At 37.6% G+C, this 19,938-nt stretch overlaps 1 protein-coding gene across 4 annotated transcripts in view; it reads right to left on the bottom strand.

The window, feature by feature from the left end:
* Nucleotides 1-19,938, bottom strand: part of LOC122107043 (spermatid perinuclear RNA binding protein) — a 131,301-nt gene that overhangs the window by 23,159 nt on the left and 88,204 nt on the right. For all 4 annotated transcript variants that reach the window (XR_006147287.1, XM_042678614.1, XM_042678612.1 and 1 more), the window contains 6 exons: nucleotides 17,359-17,451; nucleotides 16,025-16,224; nucleotides 9,490-9,648; nucleotides 5,372-5,506; nucleotides 5,040-5,180; nucleotides 264-387 (listed from right to left, as the gene is read on the bottom strand). Coding sequence is in view for 3 of the 4 variants with exons in the window: in XM_042678614.1 (XP_042534548.1) it covers nucleotides 264-387; nucleotides 5,040-5,180; nucleotides 5,372-5,506; nucleotides 9,490-9,648; nucleotides 16,025-16,224; nucleotides 17,359-17,451 (852 nt within the window). In the remaining variant the exon portion in view is untranslated. The remainder of the gene's footprint in view (nucleotides 1-263; nucleotides 388-5,039; nucleotides 5,181-5,371; nucleotides 5,507-9,489; nucleotides 9,649-16,024; nucleotides 16,225-17,358; nucleotides 17,452-19,938) is intronic.

The following is a 19,938-nucleotide window of genomic DNA, read 5'->3' on the forward strand; positions in this document are numbered from 1 at the left end:
CTTTAACTCAAGGTGAGCACTCTACCACTTGAGCCACAGTGCCACTTCCAGTTTTCTGGTGGTTTACTGGAGATAAGAGTCTCAGACTTTGCTGCCTGGGCTGGCTTTGAACCACGCATGCGTGAACCACCAGCATCTGGCTATACATTCTTTTCATTTGAAGTTCTGAATAATTTTATGTGTTATATTCCAAGGACCCTGTATAACCCTGGAAAATGAAGGTCTAGGTGCCAAAGAAGCAGATAATCTCATACAGTACTAACCTGGAGCTATGTAGCCAGGAGCAGCCGTAGCCCCAACAAAAGCTCCCCTTGTCAGAGTTCCTCTTCCTCTGCCCCGAACTGCCTGGACTGCTGCAGATACAGCTGTATTCACAACACCCTTTGCCTATGAAAAATATATAGAACACATTTTATCACTAAAAAAATGATCAGCCTCTCATTTCTTTGATGCAAAATCACCATGAAAATTTGGGCTCTCAGGTACCATAACAAGTGATTAGACTCTTCAGTGTATCACCTACAAAATAGAAATGATAACCACCTTAGAACTATTTTAAAACATATGCTAAGCACATAAAAGCACCTAAGTTAACTTTTCACTAGAGAGTTTATCCAGAAAGAGTTCACATTCTAAATTTAAAAATTAAGTATTTAGGAAGTGGCGCTGTAGCTCAAGTGGTAGAGCGCTCGCCTTGAGCTGAAGAGCTGAGGGACAGCGCCCAGGCCCAGAGTTCAAGCCCCACGACCGACAAAAAAAAAAAAAAAATTAAGTATTTAAAATACACTTAAATCACTGTAGGCCTGACTGAGGATTACTTTTATTTAATTATATAAACAACTGATATCTGGGTTTGAAAGCCAGTGAAGCCAGGCGCTGGTGGCTCACGCCTATAATCCTAGCTGCTCTGGAGGCTGAGATCTGAGGATCACGGTTCAAAACCCGCTTGGGCAAGAAAGTCCATGAGACTCTTATCTCCAATAAACCACTCAAAAACCAGAAGTAGTGCTGTGGCTCAAGCAGTAGAGTGCTCGCCTTGAGCTGAAGAGTGCAGGGACAGCGCCCAAGCCCAGAGTTCAAGCCCCACGACCGACAAAAAAAAAAAAAAAAAACAAGAAAGCCAGTGAATTTTCTACCTACAGGGAGAAAACATCTCAGCAATAAAATATCCACAAATAACTATAAACCTGAGTGAATTTTAAAAAAAGAAAAAAGGACAGAAGGAAGGTGGAAGATGAAAAGGTCAGTTTCCTTTTTTTTTTCTAGGTCAGCAACTGGGACTCTGAGTATCTACAGCTACTTCTGCTCATTGACCAGAAAGCCAGTTTCTTTTGCATGACCTCAAGAAGGTTATGGAATTTCTTTCTTTCTTTTTTGGTTATGGAATTTCTTTAAGCTTATTTCTTCTGAGCATATTTGCATGTATCAACCATTAAATAGCTCAAAAAGGTTTTCTTGCTTGAAATGCTAGGTATGGCTATGTAAAGTTCTCTCTGAAAGTCTCCCCATTAACTGTAAAATGAGGATAACATAACTCATTTTAAAATTAAAAAAAAAACAGAAACAAAAAAAGAACCACTTCCCTTTATAGTAAAAACAGCAAAGAATAGCCATGAAAACACTCTTAGAAGTTGAACTGTAAATGTAAACATCATCTGATGTGGAAAAAATAACTTGTATTGTCAAAGCACATAGAATTCACAAACTGTATAGACCATGATAATGACAATTTGCCTTGTGAAAGTTAAAATGTGTTTGTGACTCTAAGTATCACTATTCCACAATACTGTGAAATATGTGAAATTTATGTAATCACCTAATCTCAATTAAAAAAAAGTGAGAGAAGGGATGAGTTAAGAGAGATGGGTGACAATGTTGTCAGACACTTTGTACACATATACTGTTTTGTACAATGGGAACGTGTTTGTACAACTACTTAAAGATAATTTAAAAAAATTAAAAAACAGGGGCTGGGAAGGTGGCTCAGTGGTAAGAGTGCTTGCCTTGCATGCCTGAGGCCCTGGGTTGGATTCCTCAGCACCACATAAGCAAAAAGAAAAAAGCTGGAAGTGGCGCTATGTCTCAAGTGGTAGAGCACTAGCCTTGAGCTAAAGAGCTGAGGGACAGTTCCCAGGCCCAGAGTTCAGGGCCCATGACTGACCAAAAAAAAAAAAATTAAAAAACAACCAAAAAAAAAGTTGAACTGTTAAGTAAAAAAGTACTGCAAAAATACCTCCTTTCTCTCTAAGTGAATACTCTAGAAAATCAGTGTCTCAACTTGTTTTTTAGTGTAAAAATGCAATAAAAATTCAAGCTAGAATATTATGATTCCCTACACTTGCCAAAGTGCAAGGCAAGTGGTGCAGAGCTTCAAAGAGAATCAGGGGAAAGTCAACAGTGTTTACGAAGCTGAAAGAGTCAGAGGAGGAAGACACTTGACTTATGCAAAAAAAAACAAAAAACAAAAAAAACCAACCTGACACTTTCTTATTTCCAAAATAGCCATTATCTCATATCTGACTACCCCTATGACACTTCCAAGGTCCAAGAGGAAATTCACAAGGATAGCCATTCTTCTTTTCTCCAGAAATAAACCAATCCATACATTCAAATAGACTACTTCTTGGCTGTCAAACTCATTAAACACATGAGTTTTAACACAGTTTCTAGTATGGAAAATTTCTGAAAATGAGTGGATTTCACATTTCAACCCTTTTTTAAAAAAACACACTAGTTAAAAGTAGCCAGGAAGCAACAAACTGGCAGGAACAGAGTAATTCCAGAGAGATCTAACTCATGTTTCCAGAAACAAACTTCACTATATAATAAATCAAGAGTAGGAAATCTTTCTCTGCCAAGGCCCATTTGGATATTTATAACATTCAAGGGCCATAAAAAATTATAAATGCAGGCAGACAGCTGTGGGCAGCCCATGAAAAGTATGTCTGTCCTCTCACGTAAAAATGATTTCTGCAGGTTTCATATGATCTGCTGGCTGGAGATTCTTCACCCCTGAAAGGTAAATAATTGAAGCTAGGCTTTTTATGTACAAAAGCTTCTAATCAATTTCAAGATGTAGGGTTAAAAACCCCAATGTAATAACAATTTTTCCACATAATCTAGAATATATTTTGTCTTTTGCTACTCAAAGACTTTAGAAAATCTAATATTTTACATGTGTAACAAAGATTTTAGTTTTACCTTTTTTTTTTTTTTTTGGTCGGTCGTGGGGCTTGAACTCTGGGTTTGGGTGCTGTCCTTGCATTCTTCAGCTCAAGACTAGCACTCTACTGCTTGAGCCACAGTGCCACTTCCAGTTTTCTAGTGGTTTATTGGAGATAAGAGTCTCACGGACTTTCCTGCCCAGGCAGGCTTTGAACCGTGATCCTCAGATCTCAGCCTCCTGAGTTGCTAGAATTACAGGCGTGAGCCACCAGCGCTTGGCTATAGTTTCACTAATTTTTACGTTAGCCATCTCCATTTACATTTTAAATTTAACAAGTGTTGATCATTGTTGACAAAAGAAGCATAAGTAAAACAGAATGAATGTCCAGATGGATATAATATGCAGTAGGACATCCAGGGTCTCTGGACAATTTGAAAGGGAACCTCATCATCAATTAATGTTTCTCACTTTCCTCTTCTGTAAAATGAGATCAAGTTCTACCCCTTCTACAGAAGATTTAGCGTATATAAAAGGATCTAAATACAAGAAGTTTAATAATTTAAATACTCAATGCTTCTTTTATCTGAACATTTTGAATATCTGTTTTTCTCATATAATTTATTCAGGCACTAGTCCTGCACCAGCACTCCTCATGACACTGAGAGTGTATCTTATATTTACCCATCTATCTCTTTTTCTCTCATAATTACACATGGTACCTGTCTAAAAAGTATTTCTTGATGCATAAATGGAGGGGTTGAAGAACTTCATATACAAGAAGGGCATGTATTAGGAGCCAATTTTTCCAAATACCTACTGAAAACTCTAGACTTCCAGGCACTGACACACCAATGCCAGTAATCTGCAAAAGCAAATTTAACACATTCTGTGCTGCCTACAAAGGAAAACCTCAAGTAAATCATACAAAAGCAGTGTGGAAAGAAGTGAGAGAACAGCTGCAGACCTGGAGAAAGAAGAGCTCCAGGAAATTTGGAGGTTCTCTGAGCTGCACAAGTGCTCTTTCTCCAGAAAGCACAAACTACCTCCATATCTTATCTCATCCTGGATAGGCTCAACCTTCCAAATAATGCTAGTTTATACATCTGTCAATATATAGTTTATACATCTGTCAATATATAGTTTTTGTGCAAAAAATAAAGTCACACCACAGAACAGTAAACCTGGTCTTGATGTGTATTATTCATTATCTACCTGAAAGAAAAGCTGCTAAATTCACAAAAACAGAAACAACTTTACATTGCTTTGTATGTCCCTCCCCCACAGTATAACCCCTGCTTTCACTGTATTTGATGTCGTTATAATTTGTGGAGGGGAAGGGGAAAAACAAATCATTTAAATAGGGATACAGGTGGACCCATTGCAACAATGAGATGTACAAGTCATTATGTCGAAAAATGAACTTGACAACTTTGCCTTGTTTTTTTTTTTCCTTTTTTTTGCCAGGCTGAGGATTGAACCCAGGGCCTTGCGTGCTCGGGGCGGGTGCCCTACCGCAGGGCTAAACAACTTTGGTGGGGGGGAGGGGGAGGGGGGAGGGGAGAGGGGAGGGGGGTAGCAGGGAGGACTGGGTGGGGGGGGCGGGGGGAGGATGGGAAGGGGAAACAAAGGAGGAGGCTACAATGCTTGGTAAGAAATGTACTCATTATCTTGCCCATGTAATTGTAACCCCTCTGTACAGTATTTTCACAATAAAAAATTTAAAAAAAAAGAAACAACTTTACAAAATGCCAAAGTGAACTACATAAAGCAAGGTAATTAAAAAAAAAAAAACAAGCTAAAGAAACACAAAAGCAGGAAATTTAATTCTCAGAGCATTTTGAAAAGTACTGCAAAAGTTAAGCTTAACTCATACCTGAGGAATAATCTTCTTTTTCTTATTATTTGCTGCATTGGGGCCAGAAAACAGCTTCTCCAGGGCAGCTAACGCAGCACTTGCCTTTGCCACTTTCTTATTTGGACCTGCGCCTCGGAATTTCTGCCCATCTACTTCTACCTGAAATCAAGAACACCACTTTGCAATTATTCCATTCAATCCTCTAGTAGTTTTAATTTAAATACATAACATAGAAAACACCAGAAATAAACAGTGCCCAAAGAACTGATGGCAAAACATTTTTACCTAACAGTTCAGGATACCCTACAGCTGCGAAAGGAAAAAAAGGCTGCATGAGTCTAGAAACACACCTCCATTACAAAGCGCTTATCATGGCTTCCACCAGTTTCTGAGATAAGTTCATACTTGAGACCTCTTCTTTTTTCATTGAGCTCCATGACAGGATTTTTGCCACTTGCTGTGAGGATAGGGCCCTGAGTTCTTACCTAAAAGAGACAGGGAAGCTGGTGGCTTAATCTATAAGTTTAGAATACTAAAGGTAGTAATACAAATTATGTTAAAAAGGAAGGTCAATAATTAAAATGAGGCTACTTCTATACTAATAGCAACATAGCATCAAAAGCATGGAAACAACAGGCAGTAAATTCTGCAACCATATCTGACCAATCAGCTACTGGCCAGTTCAATATTCAAGACTCAATGTGGCCTTGCCACTCCCAGGTGGTCTAGAGTCTATTCCATGCTGTTCATAACCTAACCAAACCGCAAATGACTAGCGAAGAACATAGAAGAAATAATATTCAAATAATGCCTTAAGGATCCATATTTCTCATCTTTACATGTGCTCCCCGAAAGTAATCCTAAATCTCTTAGTTTCTCCAAACAGATTTAATGGCACCAAAGTAAAAAGCAGTGGCTTTTTATTTGGATCCTGAACTTTAAAACTAAGTACCAATGAAGGTAATTACTTGTCCTCAGGGAGACAGAATGTTCCAGGAACCACCGATGCCATCATTATAGACAATATATGTTATAGGACAGATGTGTATTACAGAAACACAGTAAACCAGATCACTTTTGAGGGAAGGAACAGATGAGAAGATGAACTCAGGACCTTGTACTCTAAAAAGGTACTCTAGCCCATGAGCCATGCCCCCAACCCATTTGCCTTAGTTTTTTTTTAGAGAGCATCTACATTTCTGTCTAGGGCTGTTCTTGGACTCAAGTAGCTGGCAACATAAGCAAGGTCACCACAGCAGGCTTATTGGTTGAAATGGGGGGGGGGAGGGGGGGGGGAGGAGAGTATCTCCCCAGAGTAGCCATGAACCACTGTCCTCCCAATCTCCACCTCCCAAAGATCTGAGGTTATGGACATATGCCACCATGTCCAGCCAGAAGGAATCCATTTCTAGGGCATTCAGACAATTGTCTTAGAACTAGACATGGGCCTGGTCTTAAGGGGCTAATTGCCTGACCATCACCAAGGAGAACCAATTTTTTAAAAAGGGCCCAAGAAAAGCCAAGAACATTTGTCTGGAAATCATAGAAAGTGCAGTTTGGTGACATAAGGGAGTGGGAAAGGAAAGTGGTATATTATTACTCTGTTAGGAAACACTCTAAATGGGCTCAAATCACTAGGAATTGGGGTGTCAAGCTAATTAGCTCTGACACAATCATGAATAATGGGGTGCCAGAGAAAGAGTCTAACCTAGAAAAGAACTGTGTTGTAGAAAAAAAAAATCACAAGCAGTGGTGGAAAATGGATTAAAGGGGATAGGACATAAGTAGAGAAAAAAGAAGCAATCCAGGTTTGCCTAACAAGGTTCAAATGTAGAGAGGTAGAATAAATAAAACAATGGCACAAATATTACAAATATAATTTTGAAAAGGGAAGGTCCTAAAGGTTGAGTACTTTTTAAGCCCAATGTGTGTAATTTCATCACAATAATTACTCAAGAAATGGTAGACAAACAAAATGAATGTTCAAAAGTGTTATTATAGCCAGGCACTGGTAGCTCATGTCTAATTCTAGCTACTCAGGAGGCTGAGATCTAAGGATCGAGGTTCAAAACCAATCTGAGCAGGAAAGTCTGTGAGACCTATCTCCAATTAACCACCAAAAACCAGTGTGGCTCAAGTAGTAGAGCACTAGCCTTGAGCAACAGAACTCATAGACAACACCTAGGCCCTGAGTTCAAGTTCCATGACATGCATTTAGTTAGCACTGTCATAATGAAGCATTCTAAAGCTGCTGCCTCAGAAGTGAAACCATTCTAAGATCATCACTCCTGAGTCTTCTACAATTAAAAAGCATCTTTTCTTGATCCATTTTCATAATTTATATTTGAAATTTTTCATGGTAAATTTCTAATCATCTTCAAAAGGGTAAAGAGAATGCTTGTTTGTGGGTGTTTTAGGGTTTTTTTTGCAGGGGGGGGGGGCATAGTAGTAGGGCTTGAACTCAGGGCCTGGGTGAGCTTTTTTATGTTCAGGGCTAGCATTCTACAGCTTGAGCCACAACTACACTTTCAGGTTTCTGGCTTTGAATGGCAATCTTCAGATCTCAGCCTCCTATGTAGCCAGGATTTCAGGAGTGAGCCACCAAAGTCTAGAAAAAAAGGGTAATAAGAAATTTCTTAAGGCAAATCTATACTAATCACTCTCTACTCTTTCACTAAAATGACTTTTTTTTTTAATGCCTCCAGACTTAAAAACTAAAAACTTCAGAGCTGGGAATGTAGCTCAGTGTCAGGGTACATGCTCAGCAGATGTATGGATGGATGTCCCTGGGTTCAAATACTCACATATACAGACACATAGAGACACACACACACAAGCACATCTGTATCTTAAATTTTATTTAAGCTATTTAACTTAAAAAATGAAAATTAAGGGTTCTCCATCTAAATACATTAAACTGCCACCACTATAACTTCTATATGTGCTCTCTCTCTCACACACACAAACACCTTGAATTTCAATCAATTAAGCTATTTAAAGAAATGAAAATTAAATGATCTCCATCTCAATATTACATTATGCAGAATTAAATAGCCACCACTAAAACCTCCATATACTCATGTGGCTGCTATTAGTACAGCTCACACTGTTCTCTGTTCTCTCCCTTACTAATTATTCCCTTTGTACTTTGTACAGTGTGAATTCATGACTCCTCCATTCCCTTGGTAAATGCACCACCAGTGAAACAGCACCTCTGGAGCTATAACTACCTCCTATGAACAAGCAGTGCATTCTCCACAGCCAGTGCCACTCCTGTTCTCTTCTCCATTGCAGGAGAGTCTAGAATGTCCTCCTCAGGCTTCAGCCCCTAACAGCTCTCCAAACAAGCTTCCATGGCACCTCACAAACTTGAACTTTCAACCTTCAGTCATTGTACTTCATTGTCTTTCGGCCCCACAATGCTTTTGTTTCACTCCCTTCCCCACATGGCAAAATTCATCATGTAAAACCATGCTCTTGCTGTACTACCACTGACATTATAGAACTGTGCGTATGTGAGACAGTCACACAACCAGTGTCTACTTTGAGATTTCACATTGTATTACTCTGGAATCACAGTGCTTGTTACATAACATTAGGAGTTTCTATAAACGTTATCTTTTTGCCTTCTTGCCCAGCATCATTTTCAGGCCCAGAACAACAACATCTACAACACCTAAAGCTAAGCAGGTACCAAAAGGGATTTATGGACTGAAAAGAATTAGTCTATTGAGTCCTTAATGCATATTTACTATTACAACTAATAACAAGCATATTTACTATTACAACTAACAAGGTGAAAAGAACTTGAAAAAAAGAAAAAGCTCTTGCAGTAATTCTAGAGTCAATTTTATTTACAAATAATGCTATAAACAAGGATTCCAGGAACGCCCTCCTAATACACTGGATTTCATCCAATCAATTATCTGCAATGATAAAATCAAAGGTCAGGACTTCTCATATTCTGAGGTACATTCTAGGTCTTCTAACAAGGGTGAACCAACTAAATGATGGCCTTATGTCTCCTACAAATTTAGTTTAGCACACACTTCAAATAATTCCAAATTTCCTCCGCCAGATCTTTTAGTCTTTTGTCTTCTGGTTATTGGTGATACAAACAATACATTCTAATTACAGAAGCAGTTTCCGTGGCCATTGGTAGGAAAATGCTAGTAAAATTAGGGTATATTTACTCAAATGTTGTACAATATGCAGTTATTTTGACAAATATTTCTAGTACTAAGTTATATAAAACCAAGATGTAAACCATCATGAAAATATGGCTGCCTACATAAAATGTTCATGAAACAAATCTGGATGGACATAAAGCAAAATGTTAGTAATGTATGCCTCTACAACATACAGGTTTATATATACTTGACTTTTTACTCTTTTTGACATCTCAAATCTTCTACAATGAACATATATCACAATTCTCCCCCCAAGGGGAAAAAACAGTTAAGTATACCTCTAAGGTACTGGAGGTTTCAGTTGTAGAATTTCCAGTATTATTGCTTGAGTTTGAAGACACTGTTTCATTTTTGCTTTCATTGTCTGACTTTTCATCGGAACTCATACATTCAATATCTGCATCAAAGCCTGTTGGGTATCCCATTGCCTGTAAAACCTATGAAAATTACATTGAGGTATAATTTTAACTCAGTTTTATTCAGATACCAGTGATCACAGAGAGGAAACTTAGAACAGAAGTTTCATATTTATAACATTTAGATTCATAAAACACTAAGAAAGGGCAATATAGGGCTAAAAATTCTATAAATTCTTGGTTACATATGCTAAGTATCAAAGTAGTACTGTATGAAAAATGAGGAAGTCCTCCTCAAAGTAATTATGTTTAAATAAGGATGACGGAGCTGGAAAGTTGGCTCGGTGGTAAGAGTGCTTTCCTTGCACCCATGAGGTCCTGGGTTCAATTCCTCAGCACCACATAAGCAGAAAAAAGCTGGAAGTAGCACTGTGGCTCAAGTGGTAGGGCACTAGCCTTGAGCTGAGGGACAGCACTCAGGCCCAGAGTTCAGCCCCCATGTCCAACTAAATAACAGAAAGAAAAGAAAAGAAAGAAAGAAAGAGAGAGAGAGAGAGAAAGAAAGAGAGAGAGAGAGAGAGAAAGAAATTCATACCTGATGTTATATTTGATTTGGTTCATTTAATTTGGAAATGATAGAGAAAATAAAGAACACAGGTTTAAACAATGAAATGTTGGGGAGAGTTAAAAAGAACCTGAAAAAAGTACACTGGACGAAGAAGGGAAAGACCTCAGAGTTGAATTCTATAGTTCTCTGGTCCTCAAATTTCTAATTGACAAATCATGAAACTAGGTAAGCTAACCTCTAAGTTCTCAACTCATTAAAGGAATTGGCCCAGATTGGGAAATCAAGAATTTGCCTGTTAATTACAAAATAAAATCTAAAGCATGGTACTTACCAACAATGCTTTCAACTTAAATTATACTTGAAAATTCAGATTCAGCATCTGTGTTTATTTATCATACTAAGTGAACCAGAGACACTTGTGGCTTCTATCTGCATCCTTCCCTTCAAGGCTTGACAGCTTTATGGCTATCTCTAATGTTCAAACTTCAAAATTCCTATTCAATACCTGAGATGTCTCATACGTTACTGAAATAAAATTTGTTGAGCAATGTGTCTGTGTCCACAAGAAAATGCATTTATTAGTACATTTTCTTCAAAGTAAATTGATGCTGATGTCAGTTACTAATTAAAACTTTATTTTTATACTGGACTAGTGGAGACTAAACTCAAGGCCTTTACATGCTATGCACCTGTTCACTGCTGAGCTACATCACCAGCCAATAAGACAATATGTCAGAGGAATCAGAGACAGGTCCCAAAGATCCTTGAATGTTATAGCTTTTAGCTGTTTTAAATTGATATAGTGTAAAAGCCAGTTAAGTACAGTGGCTCCATACCTGTCATCTTTGCTACTCCGAAAGCAGATTGAGGCTAGCTAAAACAAAAAGTTACCCATGATCTCAACAGATAAACCTGGCATCGAGGCACATACCTGTAATCCCAATTAAGTCAAAAGAATAGGTAGGAGAAACTGAATGTTGAGGTCACCCTAGATAGAGACTCTATCCAAAAAAAGAAAAAGTAAAAACAAACAAAAAAAAACAGGACTGGCAGTGTGGCTCAATTAGTAGAGCATTGCTTAGCAAGTTCAAAGTCCTGAGATCAACCCCAACAATTGGAGGGAAAAAAAGGAGAGCAATGACATATTTCTTTTTTTTCCCCCCTAGGGTTGTGGGGCTTGAACTCTGGGCCTAGGCCCTGTCCCTCAGCTCTTCAACTCAATGCCAGTGCTCTACCACTTGAGCACAGCGCCACTTCTGGTTTTTTTTAGTAGTTTCTTGGAGATAAGAGTCTCACATCAGCTGCTAAGGTGGCTCAGTGGTAGAGTGCTTGCCTTGCATGCATGAGCACCACGTAAGCAGAAAAAGCTGGAAGTGGTGCTATGGCTCAAGGGGTAGAGTGCTAGCCTTGAGCTGAAGAGCTGAAGGACAGTGTCAAGGCCCAGAGTTCAGGCCCCACGACCAACAAAAAAAAAAAAAAGTCTCATGGCCTTTCCTGCCTGGGCTGGCTTTGAACTGCAATCTTCAGATCTCAGCCTCCTGAGTAGCTGGGATTACATGCATGAGCCACCAGCACCCAGCAGCAATGCCATATTTCATATTTCTTTATCATACCAGCTGTGCTTAATAAGTGTCTCATCGGGATATCAGCAGCTCACAACTGTAAATCATAGCTACTCAGGAGACAGAGACTGGGAGGATAGTGGTTTGAGGGCAGCCCAAGGAAAACATTCATAAGACTCCATCTCAATGAACAGCTGGATATGGTGGTGTATATCTGTCTTTCCAGATACAGTCAAAACCATACATAGAAGGATCAGGGTCCAGACTGACCTGAGCAAAAAGTTAGAGACCTAGCTCAAAGATAACATGAGCAAAAGGGCTGGAGGTATAGTTCAAGGTATAGACTGCCTATATAACAAGAACAAAGCCCTGAGCTCAACCCCAGTTTCAAAAAACTGCCATAGCCACATGAATGAGAAACAAGCCTTTATAGACAATGGCATTATGTGATAAGGATTTTGCCAATATAAATAAAAGTGTTATTCTAAACTACAAAAAAAAGGGCTTAAGTGGAACTCTGTACCAAGAGAACTAGAAATTAATTTGTCCAATTCATATACGGGGAACTTGGCATTTAAATCATAAATAAATAATTTGTATTTTTTTGGGAGTAAAGCCAAGAACACTTTTGTAATATCTTAAATTTTGAAGTTTTACACTAAGTACACTACATCATTTGGTTATAACCTCATCAAAATTTTATAAAGAAAACACCTTCTCTGCAGAGTCCTCCAACTATGTTCTCCCTGAGAAATCTCATACCAGACAGTTCATCAGTCCAAAATTAACAGACAATGTAGGCTAAAAGTTAAAACCTAAATGCCAAAAATTATATATGTATACACATATGTATATGTGCATCTATACTTATACTTGTGTATATCAACATATGCATGAGTATACTGCATATGTGTTGTACATAAAATGCATGCTTATGAATACTGCATGTGTGTATACACATATAGAATGAAAGAGAGACAGAGACAAGAGACAGAGAGACAAGAGAAAGGAGACAGGAGACAGGAAACTGAGATATCTTTTTCCTTGAAGAGAGCAAACACAGAGAAAGTATGCTCTCAAAAACTAGGGGTCAAGAGTGAAAAGAAAATACATGCAATTCTACATATGGCTCTCTACTAGAAAGAAGCTAACATCCACAGCTTCTGTAGAATGGAGGTTTGATATCAGACTCTCAGAACATCTGATTACTCTAAAAACCTCTTTTAAAGAGCCTTATCTCCAATCTAACCTTTTCCACAAAGACTGAAGCTCTCTGCATAGAATATAGCTGATTATGTCCCTCAAGGCGTCCTTTGTGAGAGGGGTGGATACCAAGATAAAGAAATGAAAAAACAGTCAGGCACTGGGGGCTCAGGCCTGTAATCCTACTACTAGACCTTTTACCAACTGTGCTTAAGGAGTGTCTCATCAGGATACTAGCAGCTCACATCTATAATCTTAGCTACTCAAGAGACAGACACTAGGAGGGTCATGGTTTGAGGCAGCCCAAGCAAAACATTCACAAGAATCAGTCTCAATGAACAGCTGATAAGGAGGCTGAGATCTGAGGATGGAGGTTCAAAGCCAGCAAGCACAAGCAGGAAAGATTCTTTACTAAACTACCAAAACAAGCTGGAAGTTGAGCTGTGGCTCAAGTGGTAAAGTGTTAGCCTTGAGCAAAAGAAGCTCAGGGACAGAGCCCAGACTCTGGGGAAAGGAGGGAGCAAATTGGCCTCTAATTTCCAGCACTCTGGTATGCCAACTGTTAGGTAGCCAGACCAAGCTCATGTGGAGGAACCTATTTCTGACAGTTATAATCTGATTCTCTGGTATAATTTTCTATCAGGTCCATCAAACTACTAACTCTGTAAAGAGTTTTATCTAGAGGACTCACTTTCAGGAACACACTGGATGTGAAACTCTTTTGAAGTGGAACTTGTAATATACTGTATTAACCTTTATGGATGGCAATTTGGTAATACCATAGTATTTTCAGTAACTTTTTAAATAAATTAATGAATTATTAAAATATGCTTTCCTTTTGGCCTACAAAGTCTACCTTTAGAACATATCTTAGGAGACAATAAATATTATCAAAAGATTGCAAAACAGTAAAACTAAAAACATCTAAACCTAAACCAACTGCTTTATGGCAGCTTGATGTTTTTTAAAAAATGTGTTTTTAGATGAGCCAAAGAAAGATGTGGGTCTCCCTCATGTTGTATGTAAAAATATATAAGATTCATGCTAAATGTAAAAATAAAAAGATTGGATTAAGGTTGTACACCCAATGAGAGCAACTCCAAGTTTGCATCAAACTAAAGAAATTTTTTTCACTTCATTCTTTTCGGATTTTACAAGTTTAAAAAAAGAATAAAGGTTGGGCACCAGTCACTCACACTTGTAATCATAGCTGTTCAGGAGGCTGAGATCTGAGGATTGCGTTTCAAAGCCAGCCTGGGCAGGAAACTTCGTGAGACTATTATCAACAATTAACCACCAGAAAACTGGAAGTGGTGCTGTGGTTCAAGTGGTAGATTGCTACCTTGAGCTGAAGAGCTCAAGGACAGTACCCAGGCCGAGTTCAAACCCCAGGACCAACAATAAACAAACAAATAAAATAAAAAAGAATAAAGACTGGGTGCCAGTGGCTTATACTTCAAATCCTAGCTATTAAGGAAGAGGCTGAGATGGGAAGATGGCAGTTAGAAGCCAGTTGCCACAGGGAAGTATGAGAGAGTCTTATCTACAATTAACCACCAAAAAGCTGGAAGAGCAGTGGCTCTAGTGGTAGAATACAAACCTTGAGCAGTAAACCTAAGGGACAGTGCCCAGACTTGAGTTTAAGCCCTAGTACCAACATGAGCCCCAGTACCAGCATAGACAAAAAAAACTGTATTATAAAAACATATTACTGCATCAAATAAAAATAACATCTAACTTACTCCATGGCAAAATTTATTCCTCTACTAAAAAAAAAAAAATCCTACAAATTACAACTGACTACATGTATCAAAGTGTAGAAGACTTTAACAGTTATCACTGATACCCTTTTTTTGTGAAGATCCAGGCAAGGAGAAATGCTCACCTGATCTTAACATCAAAACAGCTGTGACTTTCAGACTCTGTGGTTTACTTCACAAATTTCATTGACTATTTTCTACAAAATTCAGCTCTAAAATTTGTAACACATTATCAAGAGTACAGTATAGCTTAATTATTGTAAGTTTTAACTTTAATCCTGGATTTTTTTCTACTCATTTTAAACTCATACTTTCATTATCATTTAGACACCTTTTTTGTAAACAAGACAGACTATTTAGTATTTATATCACTTTGTTACTATTTTTCTGACTTGTTCTAATCTGGCACATTATATACTTGTTTGTATATATGACAATTACATATTTGGTTTATATATATATATATATATATATATATATATATATATATATATATATATATATGCTGTTTGTCTTTCCACCATATCTTCATTAGAATGCAAACTCTCTAAGTACAGACCTTATTTTATTACCATATTCCTAATATCTAAGACAGTTACAACAGCATTTAATCTACATTAATAATACTTGCAAATCAAAACTGATCGATCTTTTTCTACCATTCTGTAACATGACATTTCCTAAGTGAAAATTTTATCTCCAGTGTATCGGATCACTGATATGTTGATATTACTCGACAAGAGGTTAAATGTCTCTGTAGAGACATTCCATTTGGGATACTTTTCTATAAATCTACATGCATGATTTATTGGTCTAATAGAAAATATTATTCCCTATGGAAAGATTCTGAAGCACAAAATAGTACCATGTCCAAAGATACTATCAAATTTATTTATGACAGAAAATATGGAAATTACAAAATATCCAATGATAGGGAAAGATTTGAATAAGTAATAGAGTATTCTCATCATGTTAATCAGTCATTAAAAATTATTTATAAAACTAATGAAAGATCAACAGAAATAATTATAGAGCATAAAATTATATATATGGACATTGTAAGCTCAATTTGAAAAGTTAAACAAAATACATTAAGATTGGAAACAAAACTACCTATAAATATTAATGAACTATGCCATGGAAATATACAACTGATTTTTTTTACTTAACTTTTTCTCGGTTTTCTAAATTTCATGAAACCAGCATAAATTATTTCACAACAAAAAATCATCTTGTGATCCAGAAGTAACAAAAGTTGTTCTCATTAAAAGTATGAAGACATTGTTAATTTATTATAGGAAAATAAGTACTTTTTAATCAAATAAAAATAACAAAGCATTTAGTTAGTAAAAGAAATACAGTACCTTCACTGCTACGTGAAGTTTTGCTGTTTTCTTGGATGGTCCTGAGGCTTCATAAGTTGTGCCATCCACATCTACAGACATTGTGAAGACTGGGGCATGGACAGGGCCAGACTGAGACAAGAGCTTATACTGAAGCCCAGGTCTGATCTGATTTAGCCTCATTAATGCATTCATAAGGTCTATTGCTTTACTATCCAGGACTAATTAAAAGAAAGAGAAATAAGATCAGAAATGTAAAAAAACAAACTGCTTTTAAGTTATACATTTATAGACTCCTTTTAATCACGTTTTGTTTTGTTTTTAATGAAAACTTCAAAAGAACACACATAAGCCGGGTGCTGGTGGCTCACACCTGTAATCCTAGCTACTCAGGAGGCTGACATCTGAGGATCACAGTTCAAAGCCAGCCCGGGCAAGAAAGTCCATGAGACTCTTATCTTCAATAAACCACTCAGAAAACCAGAAGTGGAGCTGTGGCTCAAGTGGTAGAGTGCTGGCCTTGAGCTGAAGAGCTGAGGGTCAGCACCCCAGGTCCAAAGTTCAAGCCCCACAACTGACCAAAAAAAACAAAACAAAACAAAACACATACATACAAACTAACTTTCTAAGTACTTCTAAAATTGCTTATGCTCGTATAATTGTAACACTGACATAGTGGGGCTGGGAAGGTGGCTCAGTGGTAGAGCGCTTGCCTTGCATGCCTGAGACCCTGGGTTCGATTCCCCAGCACCACATAAGCAAAAAGAAAAAAGCCGGAAGTGGTGCTATGGCTCAAGTGGTAGCACTAGCCTTGAGCTGAAGAGCTGAGGGACAGCGCCCAGGCCCAGAGTTCAGGCCCCACAACCGGACCCAAAAAAAAAAAAAAAACCTGATATAGTAATAATTATATTGCCAATATTAATATTTATTATCCCATGAAGCATGCAAACACAAGAAGAGTGTGTTCAATGATCAATTTCTGTTAAGATCTTATTCTTGAGCCGAGCGCCGGTGGCTCACGTCTATAATCCTAGCTACACAGGAGGCTGAGATCTGAGGATCACGGTTCAAAGCCAGCCCGGGCAGAAAAGTCCATGAGACTCTTATCTCCAATAAACCACTAGAAAACCAGAAGTGGTGCTGTGGCTCAAGCTGTAGAGCACTTGTCTTGAGCTGAAGAGTGCAAGGACAGTGCCCAAGCCCAGAGTTCAAGCCCCACAACTGGCAAAAGGAAAAAAAAAAAAGATCTGGTTCTTAAAACTCCAAATTAAGTCACATTCTTCATTTTCTATCTTGCTATGTAAGGTTGTTAATCCTTTCTAGTTCACATTGATATGACTGAAGATTTTACATACTTTTTCTTAAGTTTCGTTTCATCTTCTTATTGGGATCTTTATCATCCCCTAACCCATCTTCAAATGGCCTCTTTATAGCTGATGACCCAGCACCTAAAAAATTTATGAAAGCTTCATTGTCAATCAAAACAATGATCCTACTTATTAATATGCTCAGTTAGGAAAATTTCAGGAATCACAACAAAGATCACACAACCTTTTCATTGGCCAATTAAACTGCCATATCTGTAATCTAAAAATGTAAAAAACTTTTATTGAAACAATTTAATATTAATACTTTGTAAGTATGTATTTTCCCATTTATTCATTTTTACACACAAATATCTACATATAGACTAAGGTCTGACTGTTTCTCTCCTCCCAAAATTCATATGCTGAAATTTAATCCTTCATACAATGGTGTTGGGACAGGGGTAATGTAGGAAGTCATTAGGGCAAAGCCCTTCTAAAAGGTATTAATGTACTTGGCCAGAGGCAGTTTTTCCAGTTTACCTAGTAAGGACACAAAGCAGGCCCCATCTGAAAGAACAGGCCCTCACTGAACATCAAATCTCCTATAGTTTTAACCTGGTACTTCCAATGTTTAGAACTGTGAGCAATAAAATTCTGTCACTCATAAATTATTCAGTGTTTTATTACAGTAGCCCAAACAGACTAAAATAGTATGTATTCACATCTGTTATGTACATGACAAAAAAAAATCTGGAAAGCTGTGTACCAAAATATTAAAGTAGTCACCTTTTAGTAGGATTTATTTTTATCTTTCCTAGTATTTTAAAAACAGTATTTGCATAAATTTTAAACATTAATATGTTAAATCTGATTATCAAACCATAAAAGATTTTTCTATCACCTCAAATCTCATCCAAGATTTTCTTTATAAATATTTATCTTGCCTGAAGTTTTATCTCATATCAACTTTATTACAATTTCTATGGTATCAAAAATATAGAATATAAATGTAAGCATTTTTGTATGCATGCACTCAGGCTCTTTGAAGTTCAAAGGTATTTTCTCTTTTAAAAAGAATTTTGCAGGGCTGGGAAGGTGGCTCAGTGGTAGAGCGCTTGCCTTGCATGCCTGAGGCCCTGGGTTCGATTCCCCAGCACCACATAAGCAAAAAAGAAAAAAGCTGGAAGTGGAGCTATGGCTCAAGTGGTAGAGTACTAGCCTTGAGCTGAAGAGCTGAGGGACAGTGCCCAGGCCCAAAGTTCAGGCCCCACGACCGGACCCCCAAAAAAAAAAAAAAAAAAAAAAAAGAATTTTGCTAGGTCTTGGTGGCTCACACTTATAATCTTAGCTACTCAGGAGGGCTGATATCTGAGGATCATGATCTGAAGCCTGCTAGGGCAGGAAAGAAAGTCCATGCAACTCTTATCTCCAATAAACTACTCAGAAAAAGCCAAAAGAGGTGCAGTAGCTCAAACGGTAGAGTGCTAGCCTTGAGCACAAAGAAGCTCAGCGACAGAGCACAGTCCCTGAGTTCAAGTCCCAGGACCAGAAAAAAAAAAAAAAGGGAATTTCAACACAAAGCAACATTTAAGGAACAAAAAATAACTCAAATTAATTAAATTCACAGACTATGTAAACTATAAGGCAGAAGCTTTGCTATCTAAGTTTAAGAGGACAAGGAGGAAAGAGAAGCTCATCAACCTGTCCAAGTATGTTAAATAATTCTGTCTAGGGAAAGCTATGCCCAAGATATACATGCCACAAAACTTCCAAATATACCTAGTGAGTGAGAATTTGTAATGTGTGTGTGTAATGTATGTGTTATGCATGTACTGACCAACAAGATTTATTGTCCTCTAGGGTAAACACTAAGTTTGGCATTTGCTTGAGTCAATATTTTCTATTCGGGTCACTCAATCTTGATTGATGTTCTCTGAACATCTGCTTAGGCTTGTGTTTTATTTGCAATACATAGAAGTATTGAGTGTGCCTATCTCCCAAAATACAGTCCTTAAAAGCTAACCGTTGAAAAGGAATTATGTCTAGTTAATCTTCTCCCATTCATTAAGTGACATTAAAAGCAAACTACATGACTGACTGAAAATCATAAATGTACAGATCTAGTATCTAAATCTACCACCTACATGAATAGCATTTTATGGAATAAACTTCATTCTACCATCCCAGCCACTGGAAAAGGAGTGAAAAGTTTGGGGCACATAATAACAGTAATTAGGAGAAAAATCATCTTGCTATTAAAAAAAAAAAAGCAGAGAGTTTTAACATTTATAGTATGTACTAATGAGACATGCTCATTTGGAAGCAACAATTTCTTAAATAATATTTTGAGTGTTACCATGTGCCTGGCACATCTTCATATGCATTAACTTACTTAATCCTTATAAGCACACTGTGAAAGCCAGTGTCCTTTTCATGCTGGTTATAAATTCATTCAACAACACATATTCAGTGTTTACTATGCACAGAACTATTTTAGGCACTGAAAAATCTACCAGAGAGCAATCATCTTGTTATAAAAGAGCTTAGACTTGCCAGGTGCCAGTTGCTCACACTTGTGATCCTAGCTACCCAAGAGGCTAAGATCTGAGGATCCCAGTTCAAAGCCAG

This window comes from Dipodomys spectabilis, unplaced genomic scaffold (genome assembly GCF_019054845.1).
Source record: "Dipodomys spectabilis isolate Male_0828 unplaced genomic scaffold, ASM1905484v1 ptg000046l, whole genome shotgun sequence".
Classification (NCBI taxonomy): Eukaryota; Metazoa; Chordata; class Mammalia; order Rodentia; family Heteromyidae; genus Dipodomys; species Dipodomys spectabilis.